The sequence below is a fragment of the Halichoeres trimaculatus genome, unplaced genomic scaffold (assembly GCF_033239565.1).
Source record: "Halichoeres trimaculatus isolate MK-OKI-2021-1 unplaced genomic scaffold, fHalTri1.1 fHalTri1_scaffold_22, whole genome shotgun sequence".
Taxonomy (NCBI): Eukaryota; Metazoa; Chordata; class Actinopteri; order Labriformes; family Labridae; genus Halichoeres; species Halichoeres trimaculatus.
The window spans coordinates 10,916,182-10,938,609 of record NW_027437200.1 but is presented as its reverse complement, the minus strand read 5'-3'; the positions used below and the strand labels follow the sequence as shown (position 1 = coordinate 10,938,609).

Below are 22,428 nucleotides of genomic sequence, written 5' to 3'. Positions count from 1 at the left end.
TTATCAGGCATATTAGCGTATTAGAATGTAAAATGTCTTGTTACAAATATATATGCCTATAACCTTGGCAGACTCGAGGATAACTGCCTGAAAAATCATTCATAATGTAGCTTGTAAATATTGCATTAGACATGTTTACTTGCATGTCTGCTTATAAAAAACCAAGATGCTTAATATTTATTCATGTACTTGACAAGGTTAGCAGTTAACATAAATTACTGAAAAATTCCTACTAATTTTCAAAAATTCCCATGGAAAGTTTCCCACTTTGAAAATTTCCAAAATTTTGCAACACTATTTGTTAGTTTTTTTCTTGTAGGACTGAAAAATTTCAACATTCCTGATGTCCTGTTCTGTTTTAAATAGAAAAGGACATCAGTTATATCCACAAGTTACATCTCAACAGGGCCTCTCACTTCCTACCAAGGTCGCTCTTATTTTAGTTCAGTTGAAACATTAGTACCTAGGACAACCAGACTACGAGAATGGTAAAAAAAAAAAAGAAAAAGAAAAAGAAAAAAGAAAAACTTTCAACTCGCTCTGTGTGGTCATTCCAGCCCTGCACAGTTACCTGAAAGTGAACCTTCGGTCAATGCCGTGTAATAAATTCATCACCTCCAGCACCCTTTCTTAACTATATGTGTTGAGTATCGTTAATTTAAAATAAAACAAACACTACATTGACGAACTGATTTGAAGGAAAGGGTTTGATTTTAGGGCTTAGCATGGCTAGCTTTTTCTATCTCCCAGGTTTAGCTCAGCCCATGTCCTGCCCTCAGATAGGTTAAGAACGGAGCTGAAGTGAACGTCCCCTTTGATACCTTGAAACAACACCGTAAACCCAATAGCTCAAATTATTCTATTAATTATCTATTAATATTTCATTAGTTTCTGAGACTGCGTTTTGTAACCGTGAGTGAGGAGGGGACGCAGTCCATATGTACTTCTGGACATGCAGCAGTGGCACTATTTGTCTGTGCGCCACAGCACGGACCAGCTGTCTGTGCCTTTTGTGGCATCAATCAGCTGTCCATGCTCTATATGGTATGGACTGGCTGTGTCAAAATTAATAAGTATATCTTTCTTAATTTTAAAATTGGCCAAAATGGTGTGATAGTCCAGCCAAACATTTATTTATAAATATATTATCCATTAGGCATACTGTAAAAGTCAGTAGGTACAAGACCCTGTGCCATGGAGCACAGACCACCAGTCAGTGCCGTGAGGCTCAGACAACCTGTGCCCCCTGAAGAATATTTCAATGTACAGCATGGTCTCATCTCTACTGCCTTCCCTCCTCACTCACGGTTACTAAAGTTATGAAATTAGAGCTGATTTATGTTGTTAGGGTGTTTGTAACCATGATTGAGGAGGGAACGCTGTGGATATGAGACCCAGCTGTACTTTAAAATGTTATTCAATTTAGTTGTTCAGATCTGCTTCAATTTTTTGAGTAAGGTCAACTTATTATGTTTTATAGTAATATGCAACATTTTTTTGCTTAACATTACTTAATATTTTATTTGTAAGAAATAAGCACCAAGTTTATTTGATTAAAGACATTCCAAAGAGTGATTTTTCATAATAACTGTAACTACTTAAGATGTTAAGTAATTAACTTATCTCATTACTTAGCTCTTTTAAGGTAACCGGTTTACAAGTATTTTTCAAGTAAACTCAACTTATCCAGGCTTACAGTGAAGTGAGGCATGACACTGAACTGCGGAGACTGTCAGGAAAACATACTCAGCAATTTTCTACACACTCAGTTGTCACTACATCGCAGTCACAAAAAAGAAGAGACAACACAACCTATGAGTCAATGTCTTTACCCATCCTCTCTTTTCTTTTCATTTTTTTCTTTCCCCACTCTGCCTCATATTTATGAAGTAATATCGCTGGACTTCCGCATTCATGTCAGCCTTGTGAGGAAAATATACTGACAATCATAAAAGAAGATTGAATGCATTTTTTTTGTATGTTGAGCAGCTGCAGAACTGCTTATGCTTTCTCACCATTTTTAGTAATTGCTTGGATCACTGAGTTACACCAGCTGTCTCACAAATATGAGTAATACAGTGGGTGTAAATGTGATATTCTGTTCACATTTAACTTTGAATCCAGGCCATGACTTTACATCCTGACAACTACTCTTTCCTCTAGTGTCCACATATACCCTTCACTTATATGTAAGAACGAGCAAAACAGTAAATGGACTGTGCTTATATGAACAGGCAACAGCACTGGACTTCACAGGATTGTGAACACTTACCTGCCAAGGATTTCAAGAAGCTCTGCGACTCCGTTGAAGTGTTCAGTTTCATAGATGAACCTGGATATTAGAAAAAAAAACAGACACACATGCAGAATGATTTGTAATGACTGTAACAGGAGATGAACAACCTGTTTTTTTTTAGCTCTACTAAACCAAAGCACCTGAAGAAGGACTCCAATTTCAGAGGCAGTAATGGGGTATTCTGTTTCCTTCCTGTAAAATCCCCCATGTATTAAATCCTCTTGCACATATTGGAGATAAATCAATATAATGATATGCTGCATCTACCATACCACTACCCTTTACCTCTTCTATGGAATCATATGAGGGATGAAATAAAGTTCAGTAAAAGCCATGACGATAGATGCTTTGTGTGTCTTTTGATACTTTGGTCACTTACTCAAGAAGAAGTTAGACTATCAGCTGTACTGCTGCCCTCCTCTGCTTGAATTATGTAGCAAACAAAACTCAACCACACTTGGTGAAGGGACAAATGGAACATGATGAGCTACATCGCAGCAGTTTAACTGATTATTCAAAGAGTGTCACTGCACAATGAATTAACTCTGAGGACAGGAGGAGAAGGCTGATTCAGTGAGCGTCATGACTGCAAATGAGCACAGTCATGTTTGAGCATGCCTTGTGTGTGTGTGTGTGTGTGTGTGTGTATGTGAGTGTGTGTGTTTACTGGCATGCATGCAAGGATACAACTTTATCTGAGCCACTAATAAATAAATCAGATCAATCAGGTTTTGCTTTTTTTTTAATCTAATCAACTGATTTGAGTGTCTGTAAACCTGCTCACACAAGGACACTGCTTTACATCTCCCGCTGTCAGGAGTGTTGGTGCCTATGCCCTTATTTTCAGAATGTACAGACTGTCATTTCAAGCAGCTGTGTGAAAAAAAACTGTTCATGTCTGTATCGTCAGAAAAAGAACCACATAAAGCAGGTATAAATAAGATGGTGACTAACATGCTGCAAAGTCAGTAATATCAGTTAACATAGATAAAAACCTAAACAATAATTCGTAGGTATTACAAAACTGTTGGTAATTAGTTAATTAAGCATCAGTTTAAGATTGGAAGAGTTTGTTTGTTTGTCTGTGAGCAACATAGCTCAAAAATTAATAGAGGGATCTTGATGAAATTTTCAGAAAATGTTCAAAACAGGACAAGGAAGAAGTGATTACATTGTGGAGGTGATCTGGATCACCGTCTAGATCCAGGACTTGTTTAAAGGATTCTTTATCATTGTGAGATAGGGCTGTTTTTACCATATGTGTATATAACTCCATGATAAATGGTCGGATTGCTTTGCAAAACAATACAAGACAAGGTCACCATCATTTCTGACAGATGTAAAAGTACGATCCAGATCCTGCCAATATTCTGGATACTAAGATCCTGAATATGAAATATGTACTGGGTCATCATAATTTTCAACACTGTCAGGTAACAAATTATTGTACAAAACTGCAGCTAAACCAAATTGTAGCAGACAGTCTGCTGAAAGGGAGTATAACATTAAAGTAGGACTAAAGTGTTGGTGACAATCACAGTATGCTTGAGGTCTGTGCTCTCCGAGTGCTTTTCTAGTTACAAAATCATCCTGACCACTTGTTTAAAGTTTTAGAAATCATATTAACTTGTTTCAGGGATGCACCAAGCTCAAAAGGAACAACGCATTGTTCATAAATCCATGCTGATGGTCTTTGTCAGCTAATGCTTGGTTTATTGACTTTTAAAAGCTATAAATAGCACCTTTAAACCCTGTGCATTGGACTGATGGAAGGGAGCCTGTACCTGAGGAAGATGTTGTTAATCTGTTTGCGGATGTAGGCTCGGAGGCCCAGTAGTTTTCCATAGACGCGGTGCAGGATGGTCTTTAGGTACTCCCTCTCCCTGGGGTCCTCACTGTCAAACAGCTCCAGGAGCTACACACAAACACACACACATACAACAACAGTCACTCATGCTGTTTCTGCAATATTGGGTGGACCATTTGTGACAACAATGTTTCTTGAGCTTTTCAAGTTCTACATCTTAATCCTAGCTTTAAACACATCAACAGTTCACTGTTTTTAATCATTCACAACACTCGTCAACAATCATCAATACAATCTCAGAGATCTGTCAATCCTATTTCTCTTGGGTCAAAGAAATACATTTTTACTAAGCCAAAAGTAGTCGTGACAAACATTACAAAAACAATTTTCTTTATTAATAACTAAAACAATTTATGCAGGAATGCACTTTATAAATACAAAAAGAGTTCAGTAAGTGGCCCTGAGAAACGGGTGAAAGAATACCTGCAGCACAAACTTCTGATCAACGTAGCGTTTGGCCATGGAGGGCTGGAAGTCTGGGCTCTCCAGGAAACGCAGGAAGAACTCATAAACCAGCTAAAAAGACAAACAGCAAACGATTAGACACCACAAGTTGCTGTCATCCCCGCACCAACTTTTTTATAGCAGCATTCAACTGTATTCTCATCACTCAGAGTGTCATTGCTGCCACTTTGAATAATGTTTGAGGATGGAGTGGCATCTCAAAGATAATCAGTCGTTGCTAAATAAAAAAAAGAGTCTACAAGAAGAAGAAGTTTTTTTTTAGTTTTAGACCACTTGCTTGGTCAGCAATGTTTGCCATGCAGAAGTTTAATGGAGTGATGTTGTTTTCCACTGATTCTCTAACAAATGTACCATAAGAAGCTGATAATTGTTAGCTCTGCAGCAGGAGAGAAGGGACAGTTCTGTGTGCCTGCATGTCTGAATGTTTGTATATCTGCAATTTCTGCTGTGCTTCTAATGCATCCATGGCACCATAGTGGGAGACCAGTATTAATTGGTGAATGCATGCAATGTGTAACTACGAAGGCACTGCTACTGTAGTGGCAGATTCTTCCATGTGTTTAAAATACCACCTGAATGAGAGGAGCCTTAGCTACTGTCAGCTTTTCCACTTTTCAAAAAATAAATCCATTACTCACAAATCTGGTCCATCATTTATTTTACAGGTGTAAGTTCCGTTTTTTAACATTCGCTTCTTAGGAATTTCATTAGTCCAACTCGTCACAAAATTAAAAAAAAACATTTTCCATCAAACGGTTATAAAAACACGTTTGGCTCAAGCTCCACTCACCCTGCATGAAACAAAAGACTATCCCCTACACCTGCACTGACTGCCCTAATAAACAAAACTCCACCCATGGTCAAGCACTTCAAAACAACTTAAATAAATCTATGAATTAACATAGACAAGAAACAACTTGAAATGGCCTACTGTTACAAACTTGCAGTGTACTAGTCATTAAAAAGACCATGTGGATAAAGTAAGAGTTTGCATAACTAATCTGTCTTTGATAAGGTGTTTTCATGCAGCTGTTGACAGAACTGCATAATGGTGTTTTCAAATGACCACAAGGAATGACTTCTTTAGCAAATCTAATGAAAGAACCCAACATGTTTCAAGGACTGGTTATTCGATTTATGCCTTATTCATGAATGGGTTGTAACAAAATACAAAAGCAGGAAAAACAAAATCTCCAGGGAACTGGAGCTGGCACTTACACCTTTTGTGCTCCAGGTATAAAAATGATAACACGCAGTGTACAAGTGTTACTGAGAAAAACACCTTTAGTTATTAAATGACTTGATCCTCTTAGCTAGAGCAGCATCTTGACATTAAGGATGATAAAATAGGTTCACTTTTGCCATAAACAGCAGATCCTACTTATCCAGAGGGCCTGTTTTCTGGTACATTGTGTCTATGGGGGGATACTGCTGAATGCTGCATTAACACCAGGTGGGAGTTGTGTGTGTTACAGCTTCATCTTACCCCCCAAACGTATGATGTATCATACAGGAGCACTCATTTTTCATCGTTGTTACTGACACTGTGCTGTTTTGCTTTAATAATACAGCAGGTGGGCAGCATGAGGTCCAGACAGTTCTTTGAGGAAAAGGCCAAAGTCAACACTTTGGTCTTTCTTTAGGAATGACGTACCTGCAGATGTGGCCAGGAGGCTTCCAGTGTGGGCTCATCTTCCTCTGGGTCAAACTCTGGATTCTCACTTGGTGGAAGAGTCCGAAAGATATTTACAGAGATCTGGAAACCACAGACGACATGAAAGGGTAGAGAAAAGGAGTGTTAAGAGAAAACAGGAAGTGGGAAATATGTGAATAGAAGAGTGGTAATGACAGATGAAAAAACACAAAGGTGACAGGGGGATGAGAGAAAAGTAGGAAAATATGAAGTAAAACCTCAAATGACATTTAATATAATAACATTACCTAAGTTGTTGTCTTTTTAGATTAAAGGTCCCATATTATGCAAAAATCACTTTATTTAGTCTTTTAGTGAAATTTGTGGGTCTTTGGCTTCTCTCCCAGCCCACAAAATGTGATATTTAATGACAAAACCTGTACTTAGTAGTGCTTGTGAATGTATAATCCTGACCTAAAACAAGCTTTTTGGATTTTGGGGATTTGCTGACGTCAGCGATTCCCTTTTTTGACCAATCAGGAGCAAGCCTGACCTGATTGGTCCACCTGAGCAGATACCCCCAAACCCCCTCCCCCCCCACTCCTCTCCCTGCTGCTGGAGAGAAATCTCTCCAGCAGCAGGGAGGAGAATGCCAAAGTTGAAGGGCCATCACTGCTCTGATTTTGGCTGTAAACAGCCACATAGTTCCATGCACAAGCTTACTATCTTGGAAGAAGACAAGACTAAGTGGCGAGAGTTCATTTATCAAGGACATGTGCCAGCTACACTCAGTAAAACTGTGCATGTGTGTGCTAGTCACTTCACGGCCGACTGCTTTTCCAACTTTGGACAGTACAACAGAGGGCTAGCGAACAGACTGGTCCTGAATCCAGACGCAGTACCAACCATCCACCAACAAACCTCAGACCCTGGAAATGTGAGTATTTTAAATGCTGTGTGCTGTGGAGCAGATGTAAGAGCTTTTCCTCAGTGTCCCCCCTGTCTCTGTGTTAGCTTCAGGATGCTAACTTTAGCTGCGGTTAGCCTGTTGTTTCAACCTGTAATGTTACGGTAAACGAGCTTGGCTGTTTTCTAAACATTGTGCACTCAGAGCTCATGGCGCCGCTCTCAGTGATGTGGAAGAGCAGGGCGGTATCAGCGGTGGCTCATTTACATATAAAGGCCACGCCCACTAAATCAGAGCGTTCTGAACAGAGGGGCTATGAGAGCCAGGAAACAATACTGCTGTGCTTGATTTATTGGCTTTTTGGACCAAAACATGTTACTACCATTTCATGAAGACATCAATGATCCGTATTACACTGCAGAAAAGAAGCAGAATATGGGACCTTTAAGAAATAAAAGCTGTCAGGGTTAGGTACAATTATAGTCACAGTGGAGCAAACTCATAAATGAAAACATCCTCTGACTCATATCTGGATACTGTCATGCTGCTGTTTCAACAGGATACACAAATTTATCACTACACCACATCAACCCTCAGGAAAAATCCAGTATGTTATAAAACATCAATCAATTACAGTTCCTACATGTAATGGTTACTGAGTGGGTTTCAATACATTCAATCAAACAAAAAATGACAGGCACGACAGTAGGTGATGTGGTTTGTTTCCAGAGGACAGTTGTTTGATCAAAAAGAAGCAGCTGTTTGTTCATTTGATTAAAAAAAGGCTTCATCTACTCTTGTCTTTGGCTGTACTCAGCCATATTTAAGCTATTTGCTGACTGGTGTTGGAGAAGAATTAATGAGCCATGCAACACAACTGTGTCATGATTTATTCAACAAATGCATTTCCACAGACCACTTACTGTACAGGCTGCAGTGCCAAAAGCAAACGTAGTTAATGCACTAAATTCCTGCACCTCCCTTCAGCATTATTTTCAGATCCTATTCTTCCCTATTGGTGCAGCCTGTAGACCTCATTTGGATTTTAGAAGATCCAAACTGTATCACTAAAGTACACCATCTCTCTTTAATTTATTGCCTCCTTATTTTTTAGATCTTATCCTTTTCAACTGTTTGATTTTTCATTAAGGTCTTCATTCAGTTGTTGGTTTATCTGAGACATTATCTTAAACTGACTTGTTTGCTTGCTTGGTTAATATGTTTGGTTATAGCTGTCACTATGAGTAGTGGCTCAGGGGCAAAGAATGGAAACATAAAATTGACGGTTGATGTCTCCTTCGAAGCCTATCATTGTGTGCATGTTAGCAAGCTCCGATTGCTGGTTTGCCTAATTACAGCCTTGCAAGGCAGCTTGCATGACCGTAGACCTTCCAGTATCACTCTGAGCGTAGTGTGATGTTAAACGGCTCAAGGCGAAAGGAGAATATGCGTATGTCAGTGAAAGAAACAGCATTGAGATTAGACAAAAGAATGTAGCTTTTTGCTTCTGTGGATCTTTACAGAAATTTTAGCTTTCACTTTTACACTTATGTACATTTATTTTTAATGAAATCATTTCACCATTTATTCCATTTCATCCCCTGCCTAATCAGCGTTTTCACATCGTCTGGGTTCAGCCGCCTCACAACAAGGGATATTATCTGCCTTCTTTCATTTCTGACTTCAGTGCCCCTTTGTAGCTTCCATTTTACATCCTTTGGGACCTCAGGTGTTTATTAATGCTGTCCACACATTTCTCACCACACTCCTTTCTGTCTTTTTTTTCGTCTACCCTTCCCTTTCTCACCATCTGTGCAGCCTACTGCTCCTTTGCAACCTTTACTAGCACTCCAGCTCTCCTGTCCTTTTACTCCACTTACATCACTCTCCTCTTTTTTTTTTCTTTCCTCTCTCCTGACATTTTTTCCTAGTCTGAAGCTCAGGAGCTTCTGAACTGCATGAAACCCTCTGTTTACCTATTTTTTCCCTCCTTCTTGCTTTCATTCTTGTCTGTTAGTTTACATCTCTTCTGTGTGCAGGGTTCCAGGCGTTCCACATCATAAAGTGTGGTTGATGTTTTGCTTGCTTTCTGTGTGCACTTGGCATTTCTAGCATTACTTGTGTTTATCGTCTGGGTGCCATTCTTCTGCAAAATATTTTATCTAATGCTTGGATAGTCATATTAATGGTTTTAACCCTGTAACAAATGCAACCACAAGTTCATCACTTCAACCATCAAGGTGGCTTGATAGGCAAAAAAATTGTCATTTTGATTATATTTTTAGACCGTCCTCACTCTCTCTTGGTTGCTATGTGCTGCCTTGTTGGCGATGGCTGCCTTTTGCAGCAGCTCTCTCTTCTTTGTCCATTTCTTGCAATTTTTTCGGCTCTTTTTTCCGTAATCTTTGTATTTGGATTGGATCATTACTTTGTATGGCTCATTTGTTGGTCATGGACACCAAACTTTTTGTGGCTTCATTGATATTTTTACTACTTTTTCTCCTGTGTTTGTCTGGAGATCCTACATGTAACCATGGCTGCATTGTTTACATGTGAACTCAGCTGTTAGCAGCCTGTAGCATGTCAATGCTAACTGGTGTAAGGCCTGATGTCTTCCCACAAGGTGAGGAGAAGGAGGTGAGGACGACGTGCTGGTTCTCAGGTGTGAGCTAAGAAGTGACGACATGGACCTGTCCTTCCATCCATCGTTATTGGGAATGTAAGATCTATCTCTAGTAAGATGGACAAGCTAGCATGCTATTCACAGACATGGCTAACGGAGCTAACATCAGACAGCAACGCCACATTGGAAGAGCTTCACCTGCTGTGAGCAGGACCCTGTGGAGGTGGAGGCTGGCTGAACTGGACAATGATGGACAAGCTGTCGTCATCTATTTTCTTATGGACCTTTTTGCACTTTCTATACACTTTCTTACTTTTGTTTACTTGATTGCTGCTGTGACTTCAATTCCGTTGTACTTGTTACAATGACAATAAAGTTCTATTCTCTATTCAATGAGTTGTTGCTGATTGTTGAAGTTTGAAAATTCAGAATTTTACTTGAATACTTTAAATTCCTGAGTCACCACTCCTAAAATACTGACCACACCAATTTCAAGGTGATTAAAAGACGAAATCTCAAGAAAGAAAAATATATTGAAATACAAACAAAAAAAGAAAGAAAAAAAGAAAAATGCTATATCCTTCAAATTTTGCCATAGAATATTAATACCCAGAACTGAGCAACCTGCTACTCTAAGCATGTCACTGCACATGTTTCAATTTTTATAATGGCACACAACAGTTACTCCAAAATGTGTGTAAATAGGGTCAAACAAACTCCTCTAACTCTTTGGTTATTAATCTGAATCTCACCAAAGTAGTAGGTTGCACAGTTGTCAAAGATGTCCTAAAAGTTTTGGGTTGAGCCACCTCAACCTCCCCTCTCCTCCTCCCCTCTTACCATTTTTATGGCCTCTGGGTAGAGAGGCTCAATGAGGACTCCCCTGCTTGTAGCCACACTCTCCACCAGCTCATTGAGCGCTGCACGTTTGATCTCCTTCCCCTTCAGGTCAGCCACGCAGTCCAGGAAATCAAAGAGCACACAGCACTGCTGCAGCTTCTTACAGAACAGGTCGTGTAGCTCTGCCACCGGAGCATCTGGATGATTGAGAGGCAGAGAGAGAAAAAGACAGAGAAATGTTAGACTCAGAGGTTAAAGGACAAAAAAGGTGACTCCTCTGCACTAAGTCAGATGGATTTCCTGAGAGGTGCTTAGTGTTCGACAAAGTAAGAGCGCTGGAGTACAGAGAGGTATTCTACTGGCAAGATCCTCTCTCAAAGGTAATGAGGGAAAAAGAGCAGACTTACTTCACAAACACTTTTGTACACACCCACACAGACAGAGGTACCAATTCACACAAACACACACACACATAACTTCTTCCACAGGGCTGTTAAGTATCTCAGTCCTATTACCTGTCAGAATCATTCTCCCGACCTCTACCTCACAATAAAACAACCTGCCGCTGGCCGGCAGATCAAAACCTCATGTTTCCAAAAATGTCTCTTTTCACAGATGTAGAGAAAGTAGCTGGTACTCATGAGTTACTGAACACATGCTGCAAGTTATAAACTGATTCTGCAAACCTAAGGTGTGTAAAACCTAACAGGTATCAAAAAAAAAAAAAAAAGAAAATATAAATCAAGAAGAAATGGTTTTGACAGCAGCCAGATGGGAATGCTTGTTTTTACGGAGTAACCTGATGATTGATGACCTGTAGCTTGGTGTAGCAGTAAAGAATCTTGATTTTAGAAAAGTATATTTGTAAGATTGGAGTGAGGTTAATCGGAAACAATTGTAAGCTGCACTACAATAAAATAAATGGAAAGATGAATTAAATACTTAAAAAAAAAAAAAATCTCTTTTTAAGGGTTTGTGACAGAGCAGAAGTCGTGCCAAATTGTATTATAACATGATATATAGCTCCACTGTTCTGGTGCTATTAGAGTTAAAAATAAATCATCTAAAAAAAATACCCAGACAAACCTTGTTGTAAAATCTATTTAAAGATGCCTTTTTAAGGTATGGTTTCTTCAGCATTGAAGCAATTGTAATTTCTATGTGCAATTAGATTTTAAACTTGAGGGAAAAACATCCTCAGACGGTAACAAAGTTATAAAAGCTAACAGGGTTAAAAAAAAAGGTTGATGTTGAACTGCCTAGCTAAATAGGGAACATGTCAGACTTTTCACCAGTGGGCTACTGATGTAAGCACTGCAACACGTTTGCAATGACGAAGCAAAGTTTAACTTGAAATTAAATGCAAAAAAAGGGAAACAGTCTAGATGTCCACACTTTGGAAGTAATCTGATAAAGCTTTGATTGTGATAAGGTAAAATAGAAATTACCTGGACTGGATAAAGATCAGCTTAAATTAATGAAAATGTCAGTTAAAACGATGGCTATGTAAAAAAGAAATGAGATCACCAATGTGATTACAATTCATCAAGAGGAGCTTGAATGTGTGTCAGATTTTATGTGGTTCATCTTGGTTGTTAAAGACTTTCACTAAACCAAAGAACATCATGGAGGGGAAAGATGTAAAGAGAGAAGACCATCCACGTCTGAAGGATTCACCCCCATGAATTTATGAATGTTAGCATTTTTTTAAAAGATCAGTGTATCTCATAGTTTCTCACCAACACCTGCACCAATAGCCCTGTCCAGTTAGAGTGAAATGTTGAACTGCACTTGCAATCTGACTGAATGCAAATTCAACTGTGTACCATGACCCACATGTGCACACAACTCCAAGCACATCTGATTATCATACACAGCAAAAACTGAAATCTTATTAAGTTTTTTGTCTTTAAGTAAAAAAAAGTCGTCATACTTGATATGAGCCACATTCAACTGATCAGTCAAGAAAAATGTCATGTCTCAAGTTATTTAAGACAAAAATTAGGTCTGAATTTCTTCTAAAAAGTAACAATAAAAGAAAAATCCCAGTGGAACAAGAAAAAATTGGCTTAAAACTAGAATAACGTCTTCACACCAGTAACTTTTCTCTTGTTCCATTGGCACATTTTACTACTAATAATACTACTGAAAACAAGACAAAAACACTTGATAAGTTACTCCACCAACTATCAGCATTTCCATGGAGACCATAGTTCTGGATTTGGAGTCTAGAAGTCCTGTCAAGTTTTGATGATAGTACTGAGGTAAATATCTTTGATGTTGTGATTTAACTTTAAGAAAAACTAACAAAAAGTCGGCAAAATATGGAGGACTTTTAGAGGCTAGCAACAATGCCTTTACTTATGACAGACTTAGGAAAAAAATCTTTTAATTTCCTCAAAATCTGTTTATATTGTCATTCAAAGTGTTTCTTTGCATTTTTGCTTAAAACAAACTAAAATGTTTAATAAAAACAACGTAAAAAACAACAACAACAAAAAGTAATAGTAAATAAACAATGTTAATGTAGCTTTTCTCTTGTCTTCTGACCACCCAAGTGCCTACCCTCATTCACCAATCCATACATTAATTGCAGAAGCTGATCATAAAAAAAAAAAAAAAAAAAAAACATCAGTACCAATATATCTCATTCATACACTGTTGGCAAAACCACACACAAGGCATGTTGTGCAGGCAGTTTTAGGGTCAAGTTCCCTGCCTATGGAAACTCCAGCATTTGGACAACAGGACCTGAAATTGAGCCACAAACCTGCTAGTTGACGAAACAGACTCTTTTACTGGGCCACAGTCTCCCAAAACAATACAGCTTATGAGATGATGAAAGTAGTCTGGACCAGTGGTTCTCAATTGGTCTGGCTTCTGGACCCACCATAAATCCTTACAGACAAGCTGTGACCAAAACCAAGGGACGTTTTTAACATTTCAAATTTTATTTAATGAAAAAATGCTGTAGTTTGTGGTTTGATTTAAAAAAAAAAAACATAAAATGAGAACTGGGGAAACAATAATGTATCTAACATGGAAACCTAACTTAATGTAACCTCTGTGACATTTTTAAAACTCAACCATTTTTTTGCACAAACAGGAAATAAAAGTTTTAAATCCACAGTTGACAAGGTATCTCTGAAATGAACCCAAATGCCTCATTAGTTTCAATGGCTTGATCATGGACCCATGGAAAATGGGTCCATGACCCACTTTTGGGTCGCGACCCTTCAGTTGAGAATCATCAGTCTAGCCAATCTGTAAAGATGGAGAGAGGATGATCCATTCTTCAACACACACTCACACGCGCACACACACACATGGCAGACGGATTAGATTTAACCCTTCTTAACCCCAAGGTGGGTAAACAAGAAGGTAAAGGGGGTTTAGACTGGAGCTCTCCCAGCCCCAGACCTCCTCACCTCTTTGGGACACACAGAGCCATCTGCTCCCTCTGAGGCAGGGCTTCACTACAAAAGACTAAGACAAAGCACATGTACCCTAGTTAGATTAACGTGATCTTCATCCTGTTAAATATGACCAGGTTTGATTCCTCTGACTGCTTTCATGTGCACATTTACTTATCACCAAACATTAAACAAAACCAAGCTGAATTTGATAATATCGATAAAATGAATGTCAAAAAGTCAAGCTACCAAAAACAGCTGGTGTTATTTAGATTTAATTAATCATTTTGACTTCTTCCTCTCCATATATGCAGAGTTTGACCAGCATAAAAAAATTCTCTGTTGTTTCTTTGTCCACTATGAACTGTCACCATTTCTCAGTGACTGGCTGAATGCGTGACAGGCACATTGACAAAAAGTGTAAAAAGTTTAAAGAAGGGCAAGAAATTAAGTTTTTTCCTCATTCTATAGGTAAACTACTTTGCTGACTGCTCTGGAGTACCATCCTTTCTATTTTAATATCATTTATATACAGTTCTGCTCCCTTATCACCCTGTTTTTTCTTTCTTAGTCCTGCTTCACCGATTCCTCAAAGCAAGCATTCTCCTCCGTCTTCTCTCTCCTTCCCCTACTGTTCTCCCTCTGTAGAGACACACTGTGAAGGTGAAATCTAATCCATTTTTAATGGAAAGTAATTGTATGAAGATGTGCCGTGCTGGGACTGGAGGGGAAAAAAAGAACAGAGTGAGGTGAAAAGATGGAGGGAAAGAGAAAGCATGTATGTATGTTCAGAAACCGTGAGTGAAAGAGTAGGTGGAGGTGAGAAAAAAGAGGGGGTAGAGGAAGAGGCTGAAGAGTCCTGGTGGGTCACGTGAGAGCATGTGTGGGAGAAAGTGACGGCAGAGAAACGACAGAGAGGAAAGGGAAGAGTGCAGGGAGATGACTGTACATGTTTCACAGTGTTCACTTGTGTCTTTTTACATGTCTTGGACAGGGAAGCTTACACCTGAGCCAGAAAAGACACAGAGTCAGAACAAAAACTGGTGAAATAAAGAGTGATGTGGGTTTTAGTTCCCCTCATGGCTGTGCTATTATTAGGTCAGGTCGCTCCAGACCCATTCATTCAAACTAGCTTTTAATATCACGTCAGAGCAGTGATTAGAATATTAACTAAGTTCATTACCACAGTGAGTGAGTCAGTTGTGCTGGGTCATATTCATGTCTCTGCTAATCCAAATCAGTGTTTGGAATGAGTAACACGTCTAACTGTGGTTGTTTCATTTACAATTCAGCATTAAGTGCATGTAGTGTAACGTCATGGCGTCATTTACACCTCTAGATTATTTTCATAATGCCAACATGACACATTACTTAAGCTACATTACCTCAGTGAGGGAAAAACATTTAAAAACAGTTACTGCTAATCCAATGTACCCTGAACTCTACACTTCTTGGTAATCAAAAGATCTTTGTAAAACGAGCATGATGCACAAGTGACTCATACACCAGTTTAGTCTTTCATTCCCACCCATTATGAAAAGTACCCAGAGCTTTATTGTTTTCCTTATTTATAGCAACTCATGAATATTTTCACAGAGGCAATGGCTCCAAAGGCCATGTGAAAGAGGTATTTTATGGTGACACACTCAAAACAAAATCTCTGTGAAGCACTTTATTTAATATCCTGTCAAGGCCTCAGCAATCAACTTCACTTCACCGGCAGCTGATTCTTTTAAGGAACAATCTCCCAAACCTAACAGTGCATTAGTCGCCCTGCACCAAAAGATGATTTGTGACAAAATGGGTGAATGAAGCTGAGTATTTATCAGAAACGCTAACAAGCGTGCATATGAGTTTTTCAGTGGTTCACAATGGTTAGGAATTTAAAATGGATTCTAACCTTGTTTAATGCTTGTTGTGTGTGTACATATAAATATAATAGACTGTAAAAAAAATGGACGCCCTCTTGAGGTCGCCACAAAAAATGCTCCCCCTGGTGGTTGGCTGCAGTATAGGTAAAAAAAATCTGTCTCTCCAGTCATTCCAGATGGGCTGTAGTCAAATTTTAAAAAATTAATACACCGCGTAGAAATGTTTCTCACGTCCGATTGTTGTGGTGATTTGAAGATATCATTTGGCTGCCTTGTACACAGGTTCTCTTTTTTCTGAAAAGTTTCATTTTCATTAGTTATAAGAAGTTAAAATTGAGGTTTTACGTCACGTTTAACAATGATTGACAACTGCTGTTCTTGTGATTTTTTTTTAAGGGATTGTAAAACATGTTGGGAGGTAGAGTCAAGAAGTGATTAGACTCTCAAAGGAAAAAAAAAAGTAATTTTTGTCACCCGGCTCCACTCAGATTCTCCCAGAATCCCTCACAGTCTCTACTGCAGTCTCTACTGAACAACTTCTGCCAATGTCTGCGCCTGTGATGGGGGTATCTGGGCTTCAAAACTGTACAATGGTAAATAGGGAAGCCACACTGTCCACTCTGTATACAGTCTAAGGTTTAACCCATGTAAAACTGACTATATCTGCATAAAACCCAACCAAAGACATTTGTTTTTAAGGAAGCTAGGGATTTTGGTATTCAAAGCTCACTTTTAAAATGTGTTATTAATCCTTTCTTGAGGCAATCCTAACTTGCAGTGATTTTCAAAAATCACCAGCATTAGCCTGCAGCTGCTACACAAAGCTGAGCAAGAGCCATTTAGAAGACAAAAGTCATCTTAACCGGCCCACATCACCCTCTGTATGCTGCAACTTTTGGCGTCTGGAAAGACGTATACCTTCCCAAAGAGAGCCAAATCAATCAGATACCTCTGATTATTTGGATGACGGCTGTTGCAAATCAAATTGCACTAATCCGGACACTAAAGGCTGTACAATCAAAATGAAAAATGAACTGATAAGGCCCATGGCTCAATCTTTCATACCTTCAACAGACACCAGTGTAACTTGTCACGCTAGCATGATCAGTCTTCTTCACACTTTGTTAATATGGATCAGAGGTGTGAGAAATCATTTACACAGCAAGGTGAAAATGTAGTTTTCTGACTTTTGACATCAAAACTGCATCTCAAATAAAACTAGAAAAGCAATTTCTGAAGAAATTGCGCTGTGAATGCAGAGTGCTGAAGCAGCTTGCGCTGAACTGCTAATGCAGAATGCTGAACATGGATGACTGAAGATATGTCTGAAAATGGTTGAATGAAGTCATGAAAGGCGTGCACTGAAATGCTAATGCAGAATACTGAACATGAATGGCTGAAGGTTTGTCTGAATTAAGTCTTGAAAAGCTTGCGCTGAACTGCAAATGCAGAATACTGAAGATTAATGACTGAAGATATGTCTGAAAATGGTTGAAAAAGGCTTGAAAAGGTTGTGCTTAACTGCTAATGCAGAATGCTGAACATTAATGACTGAAGGTTTGTCTGAAAATGGCTGAATGAAGTGAAGAAATGCATTGCTGCATTCACAGCAATCAAAACCAAGCCGTTCTGGAAACACCAATTCAAAACAAAATAAGAAGCAGTCAAGAATTAAAACAGTCACATTGTCCAAGGCTAGTCTAGCCCCTTAACATAGTCTTAAATTCACCAACAGTGACCAGTTCTGTTAGCCTAACATCCATCCAGAGACTGTTCCATGTAGAGGGGGCAGCATATTTAAAGACTATCTTATCCAGTCCTGTTCTGACTCTAGGAACAAACATTTTAATAAAATCCTGTGAGCGCAGTCCATGACGGTTACTAGACCTGATCAAATATGTGGTCAAATAAGACAGCATACAGCAGACAGTGATAGACACCATATCCACAGCCAGTAATAAAACGTAGAGCACAGTGATACACAGAATTAAATTTTTTTGAAGTGTTTTTCAGGTGCATTCATAAATAGCAAATCACCACAGCCCAACAACGGTAAGAAGGTTGTGGAGATTAAATAGTCTCTGACCTGGCGTGAAAAACAGGACTTATTTCTAAAGAAGAATCCCATTTTATGTTTACACTTAGACACAAGACTGTCAATGTGCACATTAACTACTTGTATGACGCCACAATTTCAATTTCTGCCCTTTGAGCTGTGGTGATTTTGGGAAGGTTGGCAGGTAATGCTTTGCCACCAGAAAAGACCATCAATTTAGATTTACCTGCATTTAACACCATTTTCAAGTCAGTTAAATGTGACTGAAACCTATCAAAAGCAGACTGTAGAAAGTCAAAGGTCTGCGTCAGTGAATGAGATGTACAACAGAGAATTGTGTCATCAGCATACAGGTGATACATACAAAATGAGGATACAACTTTTTGGCTATTGTGAAGTCAATAGAAGCAGCCAGATCCAAAGTAATAAAATCCCTTTTGCCCCAAATGAAGCAAACCTGTAAACTAATCAGGTGTGTTCACAAGGCCAAAAACCCTGAACAAAAAAAGTCCCGCTGAGTTTTACAGACTTTCAACAATTTCCCAAAAACCAGCACTGCACTGTCTGAAGGGAAATAAAAATCTACAGCAAAAAAGGAAATACTGTGAAGCCCCAGGAGAGGGGACTCAATGAGAGATTCCCTCCCCATGGAGGGCCGACGGTGCAGTATTTACAGTAAGTGGTACAACAGTTATAACACAAAATGAAGATGATATTTCCAACAACAGATATATGAAGGCCAACAGTTGAACTCGTGCTAACTGTAAACTGTCAAAAATGAAGATGTACAAACAGGTGATGTCCTGCATGTGGCATTGAAAGCTGAATTACTCCACTGTATGACTTTATCAGCCCTTAAACAGGGAAAAATTAACTGTCACCCATTTAATGAAGTCAGATAGACAATCTAAGAATTGGATCTGTCAAATATGAAGCAAGCAAGAGCTACATCTTCCATGTGTCTCCATAAATGGCAAAATCTTGGGTAGAGCTACCAATCTGGTATGAAATCTGGTTCCTATGCCAAAGTGTTAAGGTTAACTGTTCTTTCATGAACTGTGACACTTAATATAACCTGACTGTCAACCTTGAATCCAATATTCAACACTTACTGACCAGAACAAATTTCTTAAAAGATCAATTAAAATAGCACTCAGAGAGCGCAAACCTCCACCAAGCACATTGTGATACAACACTTTAGTCCGACTTTAATGTTATACTTCCTGTCAGCAGACTGTCTGCTACAATTTAGTGTTAGTTGCAGGTTTGTACAATAATTTGTTTCCTGACAGTGTTGAAAATTATGATGATCCAGTAGATATTTCATATTGTGGATCTTAGTATCCAGAATATTGCCAGGATCTGGATCGTACCTTTACATCTGACCTTGTCTTGTATTGTTTTGCAAAGAAATCTGACCACTTATGGTGCAGTTATATACACATATGATGAAAACGGCCCTATCTCACAACAATAAAGTATCCTTTAAAATAATCCTGGATCCAGACGGTGATCCAGATCACCTCCAAAATGTAATTACATTTTCCTTGTCCCATTTTGAACATTTCCTGAAAATTTTATCAAGATCCGTTTGTTACGTTTTGAGTCATGTTGTTCACAGACAAAACATGACCTCCTTGGTGGAGGTGAAAATTCTCTTTACTGAAAACTATCACGCAGAGAAATGACTAAAATGTGACTAAAATTAATAAGCATTCCAAAAGACTTTCAAATAGAGGTCATAAAAGTGTAAACACTACACACAGTTTCAGCATATGAGTAGATGGTACTGAGGTATACTGGAAAAAATGATTTGCACCTTGCACTTTGCATGTAACCCCTCCCTTAATGTCCTGTTTAAGTAACATGTGACAGATAAAATGAATGATTGATTGACTGATGGATTGGAGCTGATGTGAATGCCTCATTCATGACCCTTTTTAGTTTGGTTTGACACTTGGAAGCTTGTATGAAGAAAGTGACAGTGAATTTAAGTTAAAAAAAAAACACAGGGATGTTTTGTGCCCCTGCAGTTTTTAAATTTTCAAGTTTTATCCCCAAACTGTGAGAGAAACAAACAGAAATGAAGCACTAGTCAGACCTCTTAGTGATGAGTTTCTTGTCTTTCCAGTTTGGCACCATGAGGGATATTCAAAACTGTCAAATAAGTGAGTGTATGATTAAGGAAATTATTGATAGAATGTTATTCCTTTTTTAAGAATACCTTATGTCTCTAAAACAAGAGTCTGGAGTGCTTTCAGTAAAAACAGTGATGGCTCCATCCATGTTTGGTACACCAGAAAGATCAGTCATACTGGATGTGAGGAGGATGGACAGACTGACAAAAGGAAAATGACTTAAAACAGTTAGCGGGAAGAGACAGGATGTGACACAGAGAGGATGATGGCAGCAAAAGGAGGAAGAGGAGAAGGGAATGGTAAAAAGAGCAGCGCCGAACAAGTCTGAGCAACGCCAAGCACCCTGCTACAGCACCAACACACAAACATTCACAGCTGCACAATCTAAATATAGTTCTGCTGAACAGAGACACAGAGAGGAGCCGAGGAAGAATCTGGGGAGGAAACAGGAGGGAGAAGGGAGCGGTACAGGGTTAAAAGATGACATCATCCTTTTCGTTCTCCTCCTGCCTCTCTTTATCTCCCCATCACTCAGAGCCTCCCTTCTTCTCTTCCCCTCACTCTTTCCATCCTTTTCCTTATCCTCACCACCCATCATTCTCTCGTAGCCATGTTTTTCTTCATAAATGATCAAGTAAAGGTCGTCTTTAAATAACAGGTATTCTATTTTTTGTGTGTAAGTGTGTGTGTGAGTGTGTCACAGAAAGCACAGCTTCTGTTTTAGCTACCATGCAAGCCGCCTCTGCACCTCTGTCATTACGCACACACACTCATACTCAATGCACAGATACAGTGACGCAGAGAGGACAGAGAATGAGGAGGGAGGGAGGGAGGGACGGAGGGAGATGTGGACAGATAAAGGAGGAACAGGAGGAAAGCAGGAGAAAGATTTAGTTATAAATAGTGAACGGAAGCTCCAGCAGCAATCAAAAGTGAGACACCGTGCGGTGTGGAAGTCAGGACAGTATAATTATCACCTTAAAGGGTTTAGGTGACGTGCTTTAAGTCCGTCTCTAAATAATCTAATCCCACTGATAAATACATCCAGACCTAACAAACTGTCTGGGTAACAGGGGCAGGGCATTATCAGTTACTGTGCTTACAAACAACATGTGGAGAAAGAAAAAAGAGGAGGGATGTTATCTTGTCTGATGGACTACACTTCACTCCCATTACTCCATCTTTAGATTTCTTAAGAACACTGAAAAGTAAACAGCCATTTACCTTCAGGGAAGGAACAGGACAAATCATCCTGCTGCTGCTGTAGGGGAGGAAATACTCTGAAGTCTCAGCTCAGTGATGGTGCTGAGGGTACTGCTTGGTAATAAGAGTGGCACGGTATAAATATGAGTTATATAAAAGGGTTTTATGAACAATACCTTGTTTGTAACCAAGTTAATCACACTAAAGTGAAAAAGAAAAACGTCATCCCTGCGTATGGTGTTGTGTTCAATTCTCTTACGTTTGTTTGTCTGTTTGTTGTCAGGAGATCCCAGCATATTAATTTCTACTACTGTCATTATTCATCACACAGTCATCAAAAAATATTATGTTTTCATTGAGGTATTTTCAGCCTGAAAAACATCTCCTAAGTGACAGTCACTTGTTTTTGGAAGGGGGTGGGGTGTTACTGCTGTGTCTACATTTTTAAAAACCCTTCTTTTCTTGTAATAAAGTACAGTAAATCTCTAATAGGTTTAAAAACCTGACTTTTTAATGTTTAAGCTCATTGTTTTGCTTGAATCATTCATAGCTGTTCTGATATCATCTGCATATTGCTATGTTGCTAGGTGCCGCCCTGTTGGCTATGGCTGCCTTATGCAGCAGCTCTCTCTTCTTTGTCTGTTTCTTGTAATTTTTTCGTCTCTTTTTAGTAATCTTTCTATTTGGAGTGGATCATTTCTTTGTGTGGCTCGTTTGTTGGTCATGGACACCAAACTTTTTGTGGCTTCAGTGATACTTTTACTACTTTTTCTCCTATGTTTGTCTGGAGAGCCTACATGTAACCATAGCTGCATTTTTTACATGTGAACTCAGCTGTTAGCAGCCTGTAGCATGTCGATGCTAACTGGTGTAAGGCCTGATGTCTTCTCACAAGGTGAGGAGAAGGAGGTGAGGACGACGTGCTGGTTCTCAGGTGTGAGCTAAGAAGTGAAGACATGGACCTGTCCTTCCATCCATCGTTATCTGGAACGTAAGATCTATCTCCAATAAGATGGACGAGCTAGCTGTGCTAACCCAGCAACAGAGGGAATACCAGAGGGCAGAGTAGCATCATGTTATTCACGGACATGGCTAATGGAGTTAACACCAGACACT

At 39.1% G+C, this 22,428-nt stretch overlaps 1 protein-coding gene across 1 annotated transcript in view; it reads right to left on the bottom strand.

Annotated features, from left to right (window-relative positions):
- ppp2r5b (protein phosphatase 2, regulatory subunit B', beta) overlaps positions 1-22,428 on the bottom strand; it is a 57,261-nt gene that overhangs the window by 14,605 nt on the left and 20,228 nt on the right. Inside the window, exons 2-6 of the mRNA XM_074699309.1 lie at positions 10,632-10,828; positions 6,283-6,384; positions 4,587-4,679; positions 4,081-4,211; positions 2,273-2,332 (exon numbers count right to left, since the gene is read on the bottom strand). Of these exons, the coding sequence (XP_074555410.1) occupies positions 2,273-2,332; positions 4,081-4,211; positions 4,587-4,679; positions 6,283-6,384; positions 10,632-10,828 (583 nt within the window). The remainder of the gene's footprint in view (positions 1-2,272; positions 2,333-4,080; positions 4,212-4,586; positions 4,680-6,282; positions 6,385-10,631; positions 10,829-22,428) is intronic.